The 17936-nt window shown below is 57.3% G+C and overlaps 1 protein-coding gene across 3 annotated transcripts; it reads left to right on the plus strand.

Moving 5' to 3' along the window:
- The first annotated feature begins 503 nt into the window (after positions 1-503).
- CELF3 (CUGBP Elav-like family member 3) lies at positions 504-15434 on the plus strand. 3 transcript variants are annotated; one of them, XM_032464275.1, is made up of 13 exons: positions 504-1525; positions 2800-2882; positions 7852-7900; positions 8336-8461; positions 8594-8673; positions 9696-9839; positions 9981-10122; positions 10352-10501; positions 10865-10930; positions 11229-11387; positions 11610-11753; positions 12606-12743; positions 14379-15434. In XM_032464275.1, the coding sequence occupies exons 1-12, from the start codon at positions 1381-1383 to the stop codon at positions 12731-12733; spliced, it is 1416 nt and encodes a 471-aa protein (XP_032320166.1). In that variant the 5' UTR covers positions 504-1380; the 3' UTR covers positions 12734-12743; positions 14379-15434. The 3 variants fall into 3 exon arrangements, with proteins under 3 accessions (XP_032320166.1, XP_032320167.1, XP_032320165.1); XM_032464276.1 differs by having other exon boundaries at positions 505-1525; positions 8333-8461; positions 10760-10930; XM_032464274.1 differs by having other exon boundaries at positions 507-1525; positions 8333-8461.
- Positions 15435-17936: the final 2502 nt, after the last annotated feature.

Here is a 17936-nt window from a genome sequence, read left to right on the forward strand (position 1 = left end):
TCTTGGTTCCTTTTCTGGAAACCACACAGTTCTCTCTCCGCATGTATCTCACCCTGCTCTCCCTTCTTTCTGTCTTTCTCTCTGGGTCTCTTCTGCCCTTTCCCCCAGGCTCTGACACCTGCTTCCCCTCCTCCCGCCCCCGACCAGCTACACCCTTCTCCTCACTCCCAACCTGCCCACTGTCCCTATGCCATCTTCTTTCCGCTGGTTTTCCTTGGCTCTCCACTCTCAGTCTCCCCAGATGCCGGCTCCCCTCCCTTCCTCCCCCGCCTCCCCTCTCCTGGGTCCTCTCTTCCAGCACCGGGGACAGCTCCAGCCCCCGGAACAATGGACCCCACCTTAGGGCTCCTCTATAAATTCTCCATCTTAGCGCCTTACACAACTCGTGATTGGGGAGTAAGATGGGGGAAGGGTTATTATCAACAGGACCAGCTGCTCTTCTGGGGGTGGGAAGGGAGTCAGGGAGGAAGCAGATAGAAAGAGGGCGTGGCTCTTGTCTGGATTGTGCGTCCCTCTCCAGGGTAGAGAATTTGTATTCCACCCCTGAGACTGACATCACTGATGTCAGGGGAAAGGAGGTGGGAGTGGGGAGGGGGTGTGGAGGGGGGAGGTTTTTGTTGAGGAGAGCGCGGCCGGAGAGCAGAGCTCCGGGACCCAGGTGACCGAGAAAGCAGGCAGCCCCAGCGGCGGGAGAAGCCAGCATCAGTCCAGGCCCGGGGACCGGGGTGGGGGTGGGAGGGGGGCTGAGGGGAGAACCTGAAGGGGGGCTGCAGGGCAAAAGGGACCCCGGCGCCCTGCCGCCATCAGAGATCAAGCATCTGGCATCAGGGATCTTCGGACCCAGCAGAAGGATCAGCCACAGGGGAGGTGTCCTCCCAGGGAAGCCAACGAGAGCTCCACCTGCCCCACATCAGGAGTGCCCCCCCTACCCAACACTGACGCTGCTGGCAACCATACCAGGCCTCTAACCCCTCAGCCTCCATCCCCCTCTCCCTCCTCAGGCCCTTTCCTTCACCTCCAGCTCTTATCTTAAACCCCAATTCCCAGCACCCTTGCTACCACCCTAACCCCAGGTCTTGGCCACATTGCCTCCCATCCTGGGATATTTGCCAGATCTCTGGGAGGGAGATCGTTTGTTTGGGCTATGCCCCCTGGTGGCATGACAGCAGTCTGCCTAGACCCCTGACCCTTAGCCCTCAACTCTCTGGGCCTCCTTTGTGTGAAGAGCTGCCCCTCTGCTCAGCACTGTGGTTGGGGGCCAAAGGGAAAGCCAGCCCCAGGCTGGGCCCTGGCCCGGGCCACTTGCTTCCTTGCTGGGCAGCTCCCCCTGGCTTTGGGCCTCTCCCTGCTCCCCTCGGCCACTCCTCCTGGGCCGCCCCAATGAAGGAGCCGGATGCCATCAAGCTGTTTGTGGGGCAGATCCCGAGGCATCTGGAGGAAAAGGACCTGAAACCCATCTTCGAACAGTTTGGTCGGATCTTCGAGCTGACTGTCATCAAGGACAAGTACACCGGGCTGCACAAGGGTGAGGGGTCAGGCCAGGCTGGAGAGGCTTCAGGGAGTGGGCTGGGAGGCTGGGAGGCTGGGAGGAGAGGGGAAGCTAAGCTGGAGGGATGGAATGGCTGGAAAAGGTGGATCTGGAAGGAAAAGAGTTCAGGGACTGGGGAGTGTGGATGAGGGAGCTAGAAGAGAACTCAGGGTGACCAGGGGACTCTGGATGGAGGACCAAGGAGAGCCTCTTTGGGGGAAGAGGTGTCAAGGGGGCTGCAGAGATGTGGATCCCAGAGCTGAGGGGGATGATGTCGTGGATGAACTTAAGGAAGGCTGAACAGAGAGCTGGTTTGGGAGATAAGCAACTGGGCAGGTGTGTGTGTGTGTGTGTGTGTGTGTGTGTGTGTGTGTGTGTGTGCGCGCGCGCGCGTGCGCAAGCACACAAGACTGAGTCTCAGTAGCCTCAGATACTATTGGGATGGGGGTCAGGACACAGAGTGGACCTCAACCTGGAAAGAGTGGATGGACGTGGACTGGGCAGGGCAGCTCCAGAACTAAAGAAAGGGACCTGGGAAACAGTGTACGAAGGACAGAGGGTAGGTAAAGATCAATCTGGAAAGTGTAGGGGACTCGAAAGTTAAGAGAGTTGGGGGTGAAGAGAGGATATGCCTTAGGCCTAAGGGCTGTGCAGATAAGCAGGGTCAGGCCCCGGGGTCAGGACTTGGACAGCTCCCTGCGCTGGGAGCCAGAGGGGCCACACCGCCTCCCCTCCACCCGCCCAGGGAGTTCCCACTACCTGCTCTTCTCTTTCCTTTTCTATTCCACTCTCACCCGCCACTGCCTCCCGTGGAGCTGGAGAGAGAGGAGGAAATAGGGAAAATGGGGGAGGAGAGGGGTGATGATGACCAAGATGGAGGGAGGTGGAGGCAGAAGAGAAAGGGGAAAGGAGATCAGCTAAGGAAGAGAGAAAACCATACTACATGTACTTGTCTGAGATCACATGCCCCTTTCTCCTCCCCCCACACAAAGCCCCGGCTCCTGACAGCCCAAGCATCCTTCCTCTTCCACCACCCCCTCCATTTAAGCCTCCTGGTCTCTAGGTCTCTGCCCCACGCTCATCAGCCCAGAGACCCCCTGGGGCACAGTGTTTACCCCCCTCAGACACCTCCCCACCCCAACAGACAGAAGGTGGCAAGAAGGGACAAGCTTCCCAGTCCTCAGTCTCGTGGAGGGGAGCCTCTTAGGGAGGGGAGACCGAGGACTCACCCCCCCCCCCGACCCGGTCTCTCTGCCCCTGCTCCTCCTCAGGATGTGCCTTCCTGACATACTGTGCCCGCGATTCAGCCCTGAAGGCCCAGAGCGCCCTGCACGAACAGAAGACGCTTCCAGGGGTGAGTCCCGGCCTTTCCAGGGCCAGGGGGCTGAGAAGGGCCTTAGAAGGGGCACCGCCTTCCCAAGACACTGAGTGTATTTTCCACCTGCTCTCATCACCAGGCAGTCCCTCCCTCCTTCTAGCACCCCCCTTCCTTGCTGTAGCTGCATGCATTTCTCCTCACCAGGAGAGAAGGAAAACAGCGATTAGCAGAGTAAACGTGACCTTCGCAAAGAACAGAGGCGGCCCCTTTCCCACTTTCCAGCTGCCCTTGGGACAACACATAGAGGGAGGACTTAGCTGGTTGGGAGGCGTGGGGAGAAGACTTTGGACACCAAGTGTGGGGCAGAGTGAGCAGGAGGCACTAGGCACTCTTTTGTGGCTCTGGGGAGGAAATCTGTGAGATGGGGGAGGGGTGCCTGCAGCCTGAGATGGGCAGCTGGTGCCTGCTGGACTGGCATCTCTGTGCTGACTTCTGAGCTCGGACAGGCTCACCTCGCGTCCCTGAGGAAGAGCTGCGGGAACAGTACCACAGGGCGTCAGGGTGGATCGGGGCCTGTTGGGCCTGGGCTGGGAGTAAGCCCTGTAGGGAAGGAGGCGGCAAGCAAGGGCAGAGGCAGACATCACTGCGGAGGGTCAGGCCTGACCCCGCCAAGTGTGCCCAGGGAGGCAGGCGTGGCCTCTGATGTGGCCTCCCACCTACAAGGTCAGAGCTCTTTGTCTTCTTCCCAGCCAGCTTTGCAGCTTGTCCCAGACCTGGGCTGGCAAGGGCAGGAATAAAGAATCTCAGATTGCCCCTCAGTTCTGCATCCTGAGGGGAAAGGCTGAGCTCTTCCCTTTCAGTACCTACCTGCTTCTGTTGTCTCCCTCAGAAAGTACCTCCTGAGAGCCAGCTCCATCCTTCCCTCCAGCCAGCATTTGCTAAACACAGTCTGAGTGCCGGAGACACACCTGTCACATCCTCTGCTCCTTCCCCCTTGTAGGAAATGGAGATCAAGGCTGATTCTCCAGCATTTCCTGGGAGGGAAACAGACAAAACAGATGGGAAAGAGGGTGGGGGGAATTTAAGAAAATTAGAACTACTTCCACCACTCTCACCTTCGAACCCTCCATCAGTCTGTGACCTGCCCCTCTGTGGCCCCCCACCCCGAGTACCACTGGGAAAGCAGACCCACTGCCAGCATCCTGACTTTACCCCACTGTATTATCCCGGCTGGGGGCACGGCAGCCTAGAACAGCCATTGCCCACAGAATTTAGGATCCGTGCATGTGTGAGTAGGCTCAGGCTCCAAGGAGCACGTGCATGTGTGTGTGAGCACGCGTGTGTGTGAGCACGTGTGCACAGACATCCCTGGGAAGCCTGGTTCCCATCGCACGACCTCGCAACTCTCCTTACTCTCCTTTTGTCTGGGGAGGCCCTTCAGAAATCGACAGTTCTCATCTCCACTGCTGCTCCTCTGTCTGTGTCTGCTGTCCTCCTACCTCTCAGAGCCCCTGAGGAAACCAGAGAGGATGAAGGAGAAGGCAGAGACGGGGGCACTGCAGGGGGAACATCTGTGCCAGCTGGGGGCTTCTGCCCTGGCTCCATCCCCCTCCAGCCGCCTGTGTGGCTCAGGCAGGGCTCCATCCTGAGTGTGGAAAGGCACTGCTTCCTCTTCCTGAGGAAGTGAGGCCCAGGGCCAGAGGAGAGCGAGAAGGGTGCCCGGGGTTAAAAATTGTCTAGCCCTGCCCCAAGCTCCCAGGTGATGCTGCGTTCTCCACTTTGGCCCTTGCCCCAGGGGACAGAATCCAGCAGCACCTGACAGAGGCTTTAGTAGGAAAGCAGTGAGGGGTTCCATCCTCCAAGGGGCCCCCATACTGGGGGTTTGGGGGAGCAGAGCAGGGTAGTTTAAGGGACAGATGTCTGTAACCAAGCTCGGCCTGACCCTTTGTGCCCTCAGGTCTTTTCTCAGCCACCTGCCTTCCTGGCAGCATTGTTTCCCCTCAGACAGTCACTGAGTGTGTGTGTGTGTGTGTGTGTGTGTGTGTGTGTGTCCAATGTGCCATCTTTTGCACAATTGTGTTGGGAAGTCCCTCCTAGTCCCTCTAATCTTCATGCCCTCCCCATCTTGGTCACCCCAGAATCCGGAAGGTGCCACCATATTCAGGTGCTGCTTTGGGCCACAGGGAGAGGGGAGCCAGGCCCCATTTCCTTCTCTCTCCCCTAAGATTTCCAGGAGAGGCTCTGTCACAGGTCCCTGGATTCTCCCTGCAAGCAGAATGTGGCCTCCTGGAGGTGGCGGTGTGAGGGACGCCCCCTGTCTGGCCTGCCCTTCCCTCCTCTACTAGGGCCAAAAACCCACTCTCGGGGCACGGGCCTCCCCGTCAGCTCACTGTTGAGCAGGTGGACTCTGGCTCAGTGGAGAGGACCCGTGTGTGGCCTGGGACACTGGGCACAAGAGAGTGACAGGGTACCAGGCCTGTGCCCTCAGGAGAATTAGATTTTGTGGGTGCGGGGAGCTCTTTGCAGTGGGGTCTTTGCTATTGGTGACAGGGAAAGACTTACAAGTGACCGTGTTGGTGAAGGGTCTCAGAGATTGGAGTATAAATAGCCTCCTCTTCTTTGGGAGGCCCTGGGGAGGGCTTATCACCTGGTGGGTGGTAGTTAGGGAAGAGAGGCGCCCAGAGCCAGGTTGCCAGGTAAACAGGGCCCAGCTGGACTCAGGGGAGGCGGCAGGTGTGCCCCAGCTAAGCTAACAAAGGCTGAGCTTCCCACAGGAAGTGCCAGGCCAGAAAAAGAGAGGCTGGGGACCTGGGCACTAGAGGCCATTGAGGGAGGAGGCTGTCCTATGAGGGAGTCAGGGGAGCCTTCCACCAACATGGTCTGGGCTGTGATCTGTGCACTCGTGTGTGTGTTTGTGTGAATCCATATCAGCTGTGGAGATTTACTGATATGCTATTTTTGTGCCCAGGAGCCTTGCAGGGAGGGAACGCCATCCTTTCTCTCTGGGTCCCAGGTCCCCCATCCCCAACTGGAACAGTAAATCCCCAGGGGCCTGTTGGAAAGGGGTTAATACAAGCAGAAGAATTCCCTGATGCCGTGACTCCATGCCTCCTGTTCAGAGTTGGCCTCTCCTGCAGCGGGGCTAGGGGGCTGGCTGCTCAGATGCCTGTGAGGGGACTTCCTAATTGCTTTGGCAAGAGTACAGGAGAGAAGGCGTACACCCCTTGCTGCACACACAGACACACACACATACACATGCACACACACACACTCCTGAGGAGATAGAACCAACGATGGGATAATCCCAGATTGGTGGAGGATAAAGCTGGGGCAGATTGGCCAGCGGATTTGTGTGACTGTTACCCCCTCCCCCACCAGCTGCTCTCAGATTCAGAGATTGGGGGGAGGGGTGGCCAGGGAGGGAGTACTGGTCGAGGTGGGGCCTAGATCGATCCAGGGCTGGGATACCTCACCAGCAGAGTCCAGTCAGGCCAACTGGCATGATCTGACACCTGGGAACTGGGTGCAGTGTGAGAAGGGGCAGGGGCAACTATCATTTCTGCACTTCTCTGTGCTAAGTGCTGACCTCCAAAGTCTCCAAGGCTAGAATAACTGACTCAAGACCGCCTGATCCAGCCCATTTTATAGATGAGGAAGCTGATGCCTAGAGGAGAGGAATGACTTGTCCAAGAGTGGCAGGGCCAGTCCTGGAAGTCCAGTGCCTTTCCTGAGGGTAACTTTGGCCCCACTCTCAGAATGTAAAAGAAAGTTTTCTTCGGTTTGTTTGTTTCTTTTTGGTCACTAGAACTAGCGCCGTTCCGCCATCAGATGATTTGGGTGACCAGATGTGACCCCAGCGGTCAAAGTCTTCAAAAGCAAAATATATTCAGACATGAGATACTGAGTCCTTCCCCTCCCTCTCCAGTTCCTAAGATGCTCCCCACTCCGGTTAAGGAAATCAACCTGCAGGAGTCATTCCCAAGTCCTCTCACCAGTCAGGAACATGGAAAGCGGAACTGGGGCTGTCTGCATTTCCACTGGAGGCCGAACAAAGGGAGATGCTTCAGGAGTAGGGGAGAGGGTAGATCTCTGGAGGACTTCCGGATACCGAGAGAATCTCAAAAGAGCACGGGACAGCAATTCCTCTTTTAGAGCTGTCTCGGCAGTGAGACATCAAGGATTTGATCTGGAGGAGGAAGGCAGGAGCCGGGACAGCATGGCCCGGGCAGGGCCTGCTCACCACCTCCCTCCAGGATCTGGAAGCTCCCCTGGGCCCCTCCCCCACCTCCCAGCCCCCACCAAATCTTCCCCCCACAGCATACCCTGTTCCCACCCCCCTCCCCACTCCTTCTCTGGGTGTGTGAAGCAGCAGAAGTGATGACGTCACCACGGTCGCCAGGGCGACGGGGACGGATAAATCAGGCTGAGTGGGCGGTTGCCATAGCGCGCATTCTCCCGTTGCCACGGAGACTGGGCATCTGCTCCCTTTGTGCTGCCCAAGTGCCTTCCCCCTGGGGTCAAGGGGTGTAGAGGGGCAGAAAGAGAGGCAGACACACCTCTAGGGGTCAGAAGGAAGTTGGGGCATCTGTGGGGTTTCCCTCAGTCTAGAGCCTTCCTTGGGGCTGCTTGATGGGGTGGCCTCTGTTGCTCCTACTTTGTAGAACTGAGGCGGCTCTTGCTGAATAGCCCTTGGCTGAACTCTATCTCAGGATCTGGGTCCTGTGGGCAGCCCTGCTCTCCTGGGCCAAATCTTCTGGGGTTTCACCTGAGCTTGGGGTCGTACCCCATAAGCATCCTCCTCTACAGCCTCTCCTTCCACCACCTTTGATCCCCTCAGGGCCTAATCCGAAACAAGATCAAGCCCCATTCTTTCCTTCTCATTAGCAGTTTAGGGGGCTGGGCCTGGGCTCACTCCCTGTAGCCTCTCCGCAGGTCCTGGCCCCAGGAGGGCTCTTGGGGTGTTTGGAGGAGGTCCCCAGCAGTTGCCTTCTCTTCTTTCCTTTAGATGAACAGGCCGATCCAGGTCAAGCCAGCCGACAGCGAGAGCCGAGGAGGTAGGTTCTGTACCTTGACTCAGTCTTCCTCCCTCGATCCTCAAGCCCAGGGCCTGAAGTAGCTGAGAGGCAGTCTTTCTTGAAAAAGAAAGTCTGAGAATTCTGAAGGGTTTCCAGTCAAGATGCGCACAGGAGTCAGCATAGCCAGAGGGGATGTGATCCAACCCATTGTAGAGATGGCAAAACTGAGGCCCAGAGTGTCGTGCAAGTCAGTCCTTCAGAACTGGGATACACATCCTACGTAACTGTGCCCCGCTCCCTAACCATCACCCCGTTCACAGCCCAGAGCCGTCTGTCCCCAAGGTGAGGGCAGTTCCAGGGAGGAGCTGAAGGTGAAGGAGTGGGGTCTCTGCCTGTCCCAAGCTGGAACAGGGCTGGGAAAGCAGCCAGGAGGCCCTGAACCTGCCCCTTCTCCTCTGCCTTACCCCCTAGAAGACCGGAAGCTCTTTGTGGGGATGCTAGGGAAGCAGCAGACAGATGAAGACGTCCGGAAGATGTTCGAGCCTTTTGGGACCATAGATGAGTGCACTGTGCTCCGGGGGCCAGATGGCACCAGCAAAGGTAGCCCACTGACCCCCCTCCCTCACCAAGCCCTCTGCATTCCTGCCCCACCTGGTCCCTTGGGCAATGGGGACTGTAGGGGCCCTCCAGGGTGGGCTCTCACCCTCTCTTCCTCCCTCTTGAACTCTCTAGGCTGCGCCTTCGTGAAGTTCCAGACCCACGCCGAGGCCCAAGCAGCCATCAACACCCTTCACAGCAGCCGGACTCTGCCGGTGAGCCCTGCTGCCCCTGCCCTCCGGCCTCTTCCAGTCTCACTGGGCCCCCGCCAGACTGTGGCTCAGGCAGGGCAGCCCATTCTAGACAGGGTCTTTGAATTTATTCAAGAAGTTTCTGGCGGAAGAATCAAACATCTTAGGGACAGCTTCACCTTTCAAATACCATCTCCCAGGCTCTTATCCCTCATCTTCAGTCCAAATGTCCTCACTCTCTTCTCCTGCCTCCTCCAGCCCTCAGCCTTCTCCCTTATCTCTCACCTCTTCCCGTACCCACCACCCGCATTGGCTGGGCATCGGGACAGTCGCTTCAAGGCCTCACATGCCCTCTGCACATTCATCCTGCTGTCTCGGCACATTAGCAGTGGGTCAACTGATGGCTCTCGTGGAGGGCTCCCCAGCAGGGCAAACCTCTCACATGCAACTAGATGGCTCCCAGGGAGGTGAGCTTCCCACAGCTCAGGGGTTCTCCAGCAGAGGCTGGGCAAGCACTCAGCGAGACTTGGACTAGAGGGCGTAGCATCAGATAAAGAACTGCACTCTAGATCCTAGGATTCCACGACAATCCTCGCAAATGTTCCAGGCTGGCTTTTATTTGGCATAGGCTGGCATTAAACTTTGAGCTGCACCCCCTGAGCACACCATGAGGACTAGGGCATGGGGGCAGGGGGTAAGTTAAGGGCATGGGGTAGCCACAAGGCAAGATGAGCTTGAGATTAAACTGTTTGCTGTGGCTGATGCACCCTGGGGATGATTTCCAATTCAGAATCCTCATGGAGAAGCCAGTGATGCCCTTTGCATTCCCTTTTCAAGAATATGCCTTCACCTTTTCTAGTCTCTTGCACACCCTGGCACAGGGGGAGGGTGGGATGAAAATCTCCCCATTTGACATAGGCCTAATGATGGCTGCCCTCCCAAAGAGGCTAAGCCATGTGTGGTGGACCTGAGGCCAGGTCCTGAGGGCTCTGGGGAGGAGAGACCCTGACTCTCTCCCTCTGACCGCATGTGGGGCCCGTGCCCAGGGTGCCTCGTCCAGCCTGGTGGTGAAGTTTGCTGACACGGAGAAGGAGCGAGGTCTCCGCCGAATGCAGCAGGTGGCCACCCAGCTGGGCATGTTCAGCCCCATCGCTCTCCAGTTTGGAGCCTACAGCGCCTACACCCAGGCCGTGAGCAATGCCCATCCCCATCTCCTCCTGGCCTCCTGTGTCCTGCCCCCACCCTCCCAAAGCCAAGGCCCAGGGTTGGGAAGGGATTCAGGCCCGGGTGCAGGGGGTCTGGCCCCACTCTCCTCTCTCCCCCTGCCCCAGCTGATGCAGCAGCAGGCGGCCCTGGTAGCGGCTCACAGTGCCTACCTCAGCCCCATGGCCACCATGGCTGCTGTGCAGATGCAGCACATGGCCGCCATCAATGCCAATGGCCTCATCGCCACCCCCATCACCCCATCCTCAGGTAAGGCCCAGGCTGGGCTGGGCCGGGTGCGAATGGGGCAGGTGTGGGAGCTTCCCCTGGTTGGGGCAGGGAGAGGTAGCTCACAGGGCATCACTCAGGGAAGCCGTGGGGTCTGGGCTCAGAGAGCAGCCTGCTTCCTCCCCTCTGCCCTCAGACTTGCTGACTGGTTCTCTGCATTTGTGTGTGTGTCTGCTTCTCTGCTCTGTCTCTGCCGCTTTCTCCTCCCCAGGAACCAGCACCCCTCCTGCCATTGCCGCCACGCCTGTCTCTGCAATCCCTGCCGCCCTGGGCGTCAACGGTTACAGCCCGGTGCCCACCCAGCCTGCTGGGCAGCCTGCCCCTGATGCTCTGTATCCCAACGGGGTTCACCCCTACCCAGGTGGGGTTCTCTGCCTGCCCCGTCCTCTCCCCAGCAGCCATCCCAGCCACCGCTCCCACAGCCAGCAGCCATGACACGCCTTCCCTCTCCAGGTGTTGGGGTTATAAGGTGCTTTCCTCTGCTCTGTCTTGAGACAGGCGAAATGGTTCATCCAGGGTTTCACAGCCTCTCACACACTCAAATCTTGCTAATGCAGGCTCGCCCCTCTTCCCACGGTTCTGCGCATTCCCACCCTCTCATTTCACACCCCGTGCCCAGATGAGGCTCTCCTCCCGGCCCGCCTGGCCTCTGCTCTGAGAGGCACTGGTGGGGCTCCCGGCCGTGGCCCAGCCCCACTCTCACGGTCAGTGCTGCTCTCCCCAGCCCAGAGCCCCGCGGCCCCGGTGGACCCCCTGCAGCAGGCCTACGCGGGAATGCAGCACTATACAGGTGAGGAGCCCCAGCCCAGGCGCTGGCCCAGGGATGGCGAGAGGAGAAGACGCCCGGAAGTGGGGTCTGGGCTTCATGCTCCCGGCCAACCACCCGCTCAGACTCACTGACAGGACACACCTGTGAGGATGCCCCATAGGAGCAGGGCATCCAGGGTCTGAGGCAGCTGCTCTTCTGACACCTCTCAGCCCTGTCCACTCCACCAGCCCGGGCTAGGGAAAGGGAGACGGAGCTGGCTGGAGGGGCAGGGCCACAGGCATCCCAGAGCCCCATTAGCTCTTTCTATTCTCCCTGCCAGCAGCCTACCCAGCCGCCTACAGCCTGGTGGCGCCTGCGTTCCCACAGCCCCCTGCCCTGGTGGCCCAGCAGCCCCCGCCTCCCCCCCAGCAGCAGCAGCAGCAGCAGCAACAGCAGCAGCAGCAGCAGCAGCAGCAGCAGCAGCAGCAGCAGCGGGAAGGTATGGCCTGAGCGGGCCCGCCAGCCAAGCGCCTTCGGGACGGGGCTTCCTTGCCGTGGGCTCCAAGGCCAGCTCTGGCCCCACATGTGGGGATGAAAGCAGGTGGGGACGAGGTGGCTGGCACCCTGGCTCACATGCTGGCGGCTGCCTTCCCTGGTCCCTGGCACCTTGAGTCTGTCTCTCAATCACTGAGCCCTTCCTTCTGTCTCTGCTGCCACCCAGGCCCTGACGGCTGCAACATCTTTATCTACCACCTGCCCCAGGAGTTCACGGACTCAGAGATCCTCCAGATGTTTGTCCCCTTTGGCCATGTCATCTCAGCCAAAGTCTTTGTTGACCGGGCCACCAATCAGAGCAAGTGTTTTGGTAAGAATATGATGATCCAAAAGATAAAATATGGGGGGGAGGGTATAGCTCAGTGGTAGAGTGAGTGCTTAGTAAGCATGGGGTCCTGGGTTCAATCCCCAGTACCTCCATTAAAAAAAGAAAGGAAGAAAAAGCCTAATTACCTCCCCTACTCAAAAGATAAAATACGGCACATTTTGGCCAAACTCCAGGTGAGGACAAGGTCTGATGCATTTGAAGGCACTTATGGTTGCAATATGGTTGCAATGGGCCCAATATTTGAAATCCAGATTGTCCAAGAGTCAGAAAGAACCATTCTTTACCCTGCAAACATTCCATACCAGCTGCTGCCCAGGACCATCTCTTCCTCCAGAAAACCACAGCTTCATCTGTTCTCCCTAAGAACCGGTCAGACCCATGCTCTACGAGGGCGGAAAGAGTCTCGGAAACTGGGGAAGTCCTGTTTTCAGAAGGAAGGCTTAGGGAGCAGCGATCAGTTGCCTTCACTCTTTGAAAGCCCCTCGGGAGAGAAAGGGAACATGCTTGTCCTCTGGGTTTTAGAAGTCATGTAAGGTCTGGAGCGGAGGTTTCAAAAGGCAGGTTCAGAGCTACCAAGGCTGAGGAAGGGGCTGCTTCTCAAAATAATGCTGAAAGGGACATTCCGGGGTGTGAGAGAGGCTGGACAGGACTCAGTCACTCAACTGTCAATCAACAATTACTGAATGCCTACGGTGTGCTGGGCAGTCTTCTAGACATTGGGGTTTCAAGACCTGGAGGAAGTAGGCTGGTGATCGGAAAGCAAAGAGCAGGCTTTGGCCCTAAGCACAGGAGAGTGAGGGGGCTGGGCCAGGCCTTATGCCCCTCTCACCTCAGGCTTTGTGAGTTTCGACAATCCGGCCAGTGCCCAGGCTGCCATCCAGGCCATGAACGGTTTCCAGATTGGCATGAAGCGCCTCAAAGTCCAGCTAAAGCGGCCTAAGGATGCCAACCGGCCCTACTGAGGGCCTCCAGGTGGGTCATGCTCCCAACCCGTGGCCTCTCCAGCCCCCCCGCCCCTCCACTGCAGCCAGGGCCCCTCACTTGGATTGCCCCCCACCTTTCCCACTACTCGCAGGGATGCCCACCCCTCACTCTGGACACTTGAAGGAGGGATCTGGAGCAGCTTCCTCAGCTGTTTTTCAATCATCCAAGTCTCTCTCCCCAACCCCCACCTCCTCTTTCCATCTCTCCCTCACACACACACACACACACATACACACTTGACCCCGGAGAGAGCCAAGTCTGTGTATATCTGTGTCCACTCCCTAGATCTCCCCAATATCTGGTCTCGTTTGTCTGGTCAGTGTCCATGTGTCTTGTATGTCTCTCTTTCTGGTTTTCCTTTGGGTTGGAGTAGAGTTAAGAGGAGTAGGGTTTGGGGAATGGGGGCTGGTTTAGGGTACTAGAGGGTCCTAGAATCACCGGCTCCTGGATTATCTGTTCTCCTGAGAAGTGGGAACATCAGGTCCCAGCGCCCTGGACCCCAGGTGATTTCCCTCATACAGCAGTAGACCCATGAGACAGTGGACAGTGCAGAGCAGACTAGGGGGAGCCTGAGCACCAGGCCTCTGGGAAGCAGCTTCAGTTCAGGTGGAGGTGGCTGAAGCGCTGGACTGCCTGTGAATTTCACTTAACAGGTCCCCTTCACCCCGCTGCCTGCCGCCACCCCACGCTCATGGCTACAGAGCTGTGACCTTTGATTACTTTTGTGTTGTTTAATTCTCCTTTGGACCAAACACCTGAAAAAATACAACCCAAGAACAACACCCACATTTTCTGTTTTTCCCCCTTTCCCCCCAATCCTGGCTGCTTAACTCCCCCCACCCTGGGGGCCCCCCAGCCCAGGGCCCGTGTCCATTGTCGGCCGAAGCCCCCATCCCCGGACCCCTGCTCCGGGCCCCTGTAAGTTGCATGGAACGAGCGTGTTGTCTTTGGAGCCGATTGTTTGTTATTTGGGGAGGGGGCCGCGGAGGGAAGCGCCCCCCCAGCCCAGGGTCAGGGCTGGGGGCAGCTCGCGGGATGTGCTTGGTCAACAGTGGTTGGTGACTGTGGTCTGTGTTCCGTGCACTTCTCTCTTGCTTCTTTGTTCCTTTCCTAAAAGGAATGAGAGCACCCCCTAGGGGCTGGGGGGGGTCTCACCCCCCCCCCCCGAGACTCCAGCCCCAAGCCCAGCCCTGGCTCCACCCTGGCCTGCTCCGCCGCCCTTCTGCGGATGCCCCTTTGCTCTTTTCCAGGTGTCTGCCCATACACTGTGCCCCTCCCTTCCTCCGAGTCACCTCTGCCTGCCTGTTTGTTGTCTCATTTCTTTGCCTCTCTCCCCCTCGAGTCCTGGTCTCCATATCTTTCAGTCTTTCTTTTTCTCACGGGCTGTTTGAATATCTCCTTCCTAATCCTTTTGGTTTCTTGAATCATTAGTCCCTCCGTCCCATCCCCTCCATCCCTGCCCCTTGTCGAATGGCTGGGGAGCCGGATGGTTCAGTTTGGACTGAGGCCTTTCCGATGACCTGCCTTCCTGAGCCACCCCAGCTAACTCTTCCCCCTGGGGCCTGTGACCTGCAGTGGCTGTCGTCTTCCCCACAGCTTCACCCATGTTTCCTTCCTTCACAGGTCTGGACACACCAGAGGAAGGGGCACCTCACCCCTTCTCCCCACGACTGGCCCCAGCCCTCTCTGCACATCTGCCCTGGGCCTTGATCGGGTGCTGGGGCAAACGCTGCTTCACGGCCCTGGGGGCACAGGACACCGGCCCACTCCCACCACCCTGCCTCCCCTGAAGGGCCTGTTTCCTCCCAGGTGCCCTTTTGGCCTTTGTGAGGGAGCAAGGAACAGGCTCGAAGGCTCCAGGGGGTACCTGCCTTCTGCTGGAGCTCCTGTGATGGGCTTTCTGTGCCCAGCTTTCGCACCTGCCCCCCCACCAGCGGGCCTGTCCCACCCATGCGGCCCCTGAGGGCAGCGGGGCCTCCCCCACGCCCCCCCCCCAGCCCTCACCCAGCCTCTGCCCCACGTTAGGGGCTTCTCAGACGCTGGTCCTCACACTCCCTGCCACCCTCAGCTTAGAGGTAGGATATCCCTGAACCCTGGGCTCCCGGCCCTAAAACTCACTGCCTCCCCCAAGGGCCCCCTCTAAGGAGGGTGTGGGGGAGCCCTGAGGGCTGCCTCTCTGCCAGTCAGCCACAGAGACCCTCCTCCTCCGAGGAAAAGACCTCCCCCAAATCCCTAAAAATGTTTACAGTCTCTGCTGGTTCCCTCCGTGTAAATACCACTGCCACCCGTGCGTTACCCAGCCCGGCCCGGCCGGACGCTGCCATCTCTCTTTCTGGGAGTTTAGACAATGTTTCCCTTGGATTTTTTCTCTCTCTTGATTTCTCCCTTTGCTTTGGGGGGTAACTGGGTATTTGGGAAGAGGGGTGAGGGGAGGGCTAAAGGGGTTTATTACCTGATCATTTTCTTTAGAAAGAGGTTTTAGGGAAAAGAAATGGGGTGGGGGTGGGAGTGGTTAAGGGGAGAGCGGGGAGTCAGTTTCAGACACTTCTCTATGCTTAACTTATTTATTTATTGCATTTTACTTTTAAAGAGTTGGTCTTTTCTGTCTAAATAAAGAAAAAAGTTTAAAAGCACCAAATAAGAGTCTTGGAAGGTTGAAGGTAAGAGACTGTGCACACTGGGGACGGGGAGGTGAGTGAGGAGTGAGGTTTGGGAGAGGAAAACTCCATCAGGAGGGCCCAATCCCTGCCTCTGAGCAGTGTCCAGGCCGGGGTCACAGCTTTGTCATCCTATCCTGCCCTTCTCTGGGGCTTAATTCTGGAGTGCTCTGCAGAGCTGGGCACAGAGGGAAGCAAGCAGCTCAGCAGGCCTCTCTCTCGTATCCAGCCCAGCCCCTCTGCAGGCCAGGGTGTGCAGCCTTATCCCAGACCCCACTTCCCCCTCGTTCGCGCTGAGCTGTCCCGGCAGGCGGCCAGCGGGGAGACCGGGAGCTAGCTGCACCGCCGCCTGTCACTCAGCAGCTGCTCTGCATGTAGTTCTGTTCTAGGCCCTTAACGTGCGTTTCCTCACTTAACCTCCCAACTGCCCCGTGAGGCAGGATATAATTTTACAGACACAGAAATGGAGAGTCTGGAGGTCAGTTAGCTTACCCGGGACCACTAAGGGACTAAGGCAGCCATAGCTGCAGGAGGGGAGCCCAGGCCGCAGGGCAGGTGACGCTCTTGCCTCACAGCTTCAGATACCTGGTGTCTGACCCAAGGCAAAGGTCCCAGGAAGCACCCAGCAGGCTGGAGCGGTGACCCTGACCAAGCAGAAGGTGGACGCGTAAGACCTAAGGTCCCTCCAGTTTCTGGACTCCTCTCGGTGAACTGCTTTTGGGCGAGGGTCAGGGGCTCACACAGGTGTCACCTTTGACTTCCCAGCACACGGGCCATGTGCTTCTAGGCAGCTACCTGCTACCCCACCCTTATCACCTCCTGCTTATAAACCTGCTCACATTCCAGCCCCGACCTGGCCTCGCATCAGAGCTGCTCTGCGAGAGCACAAGGATGGGTGAATCCCCACCCTCCACCGCATACTTCTGCCTTCTCCTAAACTGCCCCAAACTGGGAAGAGTTAGAAAAGAGAAGCAACATGTGCAGCACCATAGACGTATCTGCAGACACTGTTTCAGGGGAAAAAGCCTCTTGGGTTGGTGCAGATCAGGGATGGGAGTCCCTGGGAAGGAAGAGAATCCAGTCAGGGTTCTGAGCCAAGTATGCAGCACCTGCAGTCTCAATTCAACAGAGACAGAGGGGGCGTGAGCACACGTGGCGTGCGGGCGTGTATGGTCAGAGATGGGAAGAGATGTGTGTAAGGAGGAAGACCTTAACAGGAGTTGGTGTTAACATTATGAATCTTCCCCTGAGATGCTTACTGTGGCTTCATAACAGTTTGTGGGTCAGGACAGAAAGATGGAAGGTGGAGTATAAACCAAAGGGCACCTCCCAGCGTGATTTACTGGCTGGTGGGTTCTCCTGGGATGTGGGAGGTGGAAGGACTAGGAAGTCTCCTCCTTCCTGGTGTCTTTCCAGATTTCAGACAGCCCCTCGGTATGGCAGTCTCTCACACAAACACTGAAGACTACATTTATTGTCTGTCACTGCTCACTGCAAGGCTGCAGCCAGATTTTCTCCAGAGAAGCAATACTGAATGATGGGGGTGGAAAAGACACAGAAGGGTCTTTTGGGGGAAACACAAAAACTTCTGGGCAGGGAGGGATTCTCCAGGTCCTTTGATGGCAAAACACAAGAGGCCATCTGAGACAGGAAAGGCGGCTCCTAACTTGTCTTTTGTGTGGAGACAGATTTTTCGGGCATAATACTGGCTTCAAATACAGTAGGAAGGATATAAAGGAGGGGTAGTTCTGTTAGCTACCAAAGTTCACTAAGATCTCTTCTGAGCAGAAGAGGCCTCAGTAATGAAACACACATGAAACAAGAAATGATGACAGTAGGATCCCCTAACTTCACACCAAGCAAGATGAAACTCAGCACCGGTTTCTTCTAAAATAATCTAGTTACTGTTCACGTGTTAATGGCGGCACAAAGAGAAGAGTAAAGGAAAATAACTTCTCGAGCAGAAGAGTGGAGCTGACAGGTTAATAGCAGGGACTGGGAGAAGCCTTCCAGTTTTAGAAACAAAAACAGACATTTAGAAAAACATCCTCAGTGAAGAGGGGCTCTGGTGATGAGCACGTGGCAGAGGAAAAGCCCCATCACCCCTTCAGTGCATTCCCACCCCCTCCCGTGTTTTCAGAGCTTTGAAGTGTATGAATGCTACGCAAGGTGTCCCCATTTCCTAAGGGCTGGACCTGCAGGAGCTTAATGCCCTCTGACTTTCAGGGTCTCCTTTGCCTTGCAGTTCTCCTGCTACAATTTCGAAGCCTTTCACAGCCTTGGCTGCTTGTATTTGTGACTGAAGGGATTTCCCACTCATGGCCAAGACTCATCTCTTCTCCAGACCTGAGAATCTGAGCAGCCCTGGTTCAAACTCTTGGTTCTTAGGGTTCTTCTCTGGCCCCTCTTTCAGTCTCTCAGCTTCCTCTTGCGCCCCATAAACGGGGTTGCATCCTCCCATCTGCTCGATGAAAATGACCCTCAGCTTTGTGTTTCTAACTTAATGTTTCTCCTGAACTCAGTT

Source organism: Camelus ferus, chromosome 21 (genome assembly GCF_009834535.1).
Source record: "Camelus ferus isolate YT-003-E chromosome 21, BCGSAC_Cfer_1.0, whole genome shotgun sequence".
NCBI lineage: Eukaryota > Metazoa > Chordata > Mammalia > Artiodactyla > Camelidae > Camelus > Camelus ferus.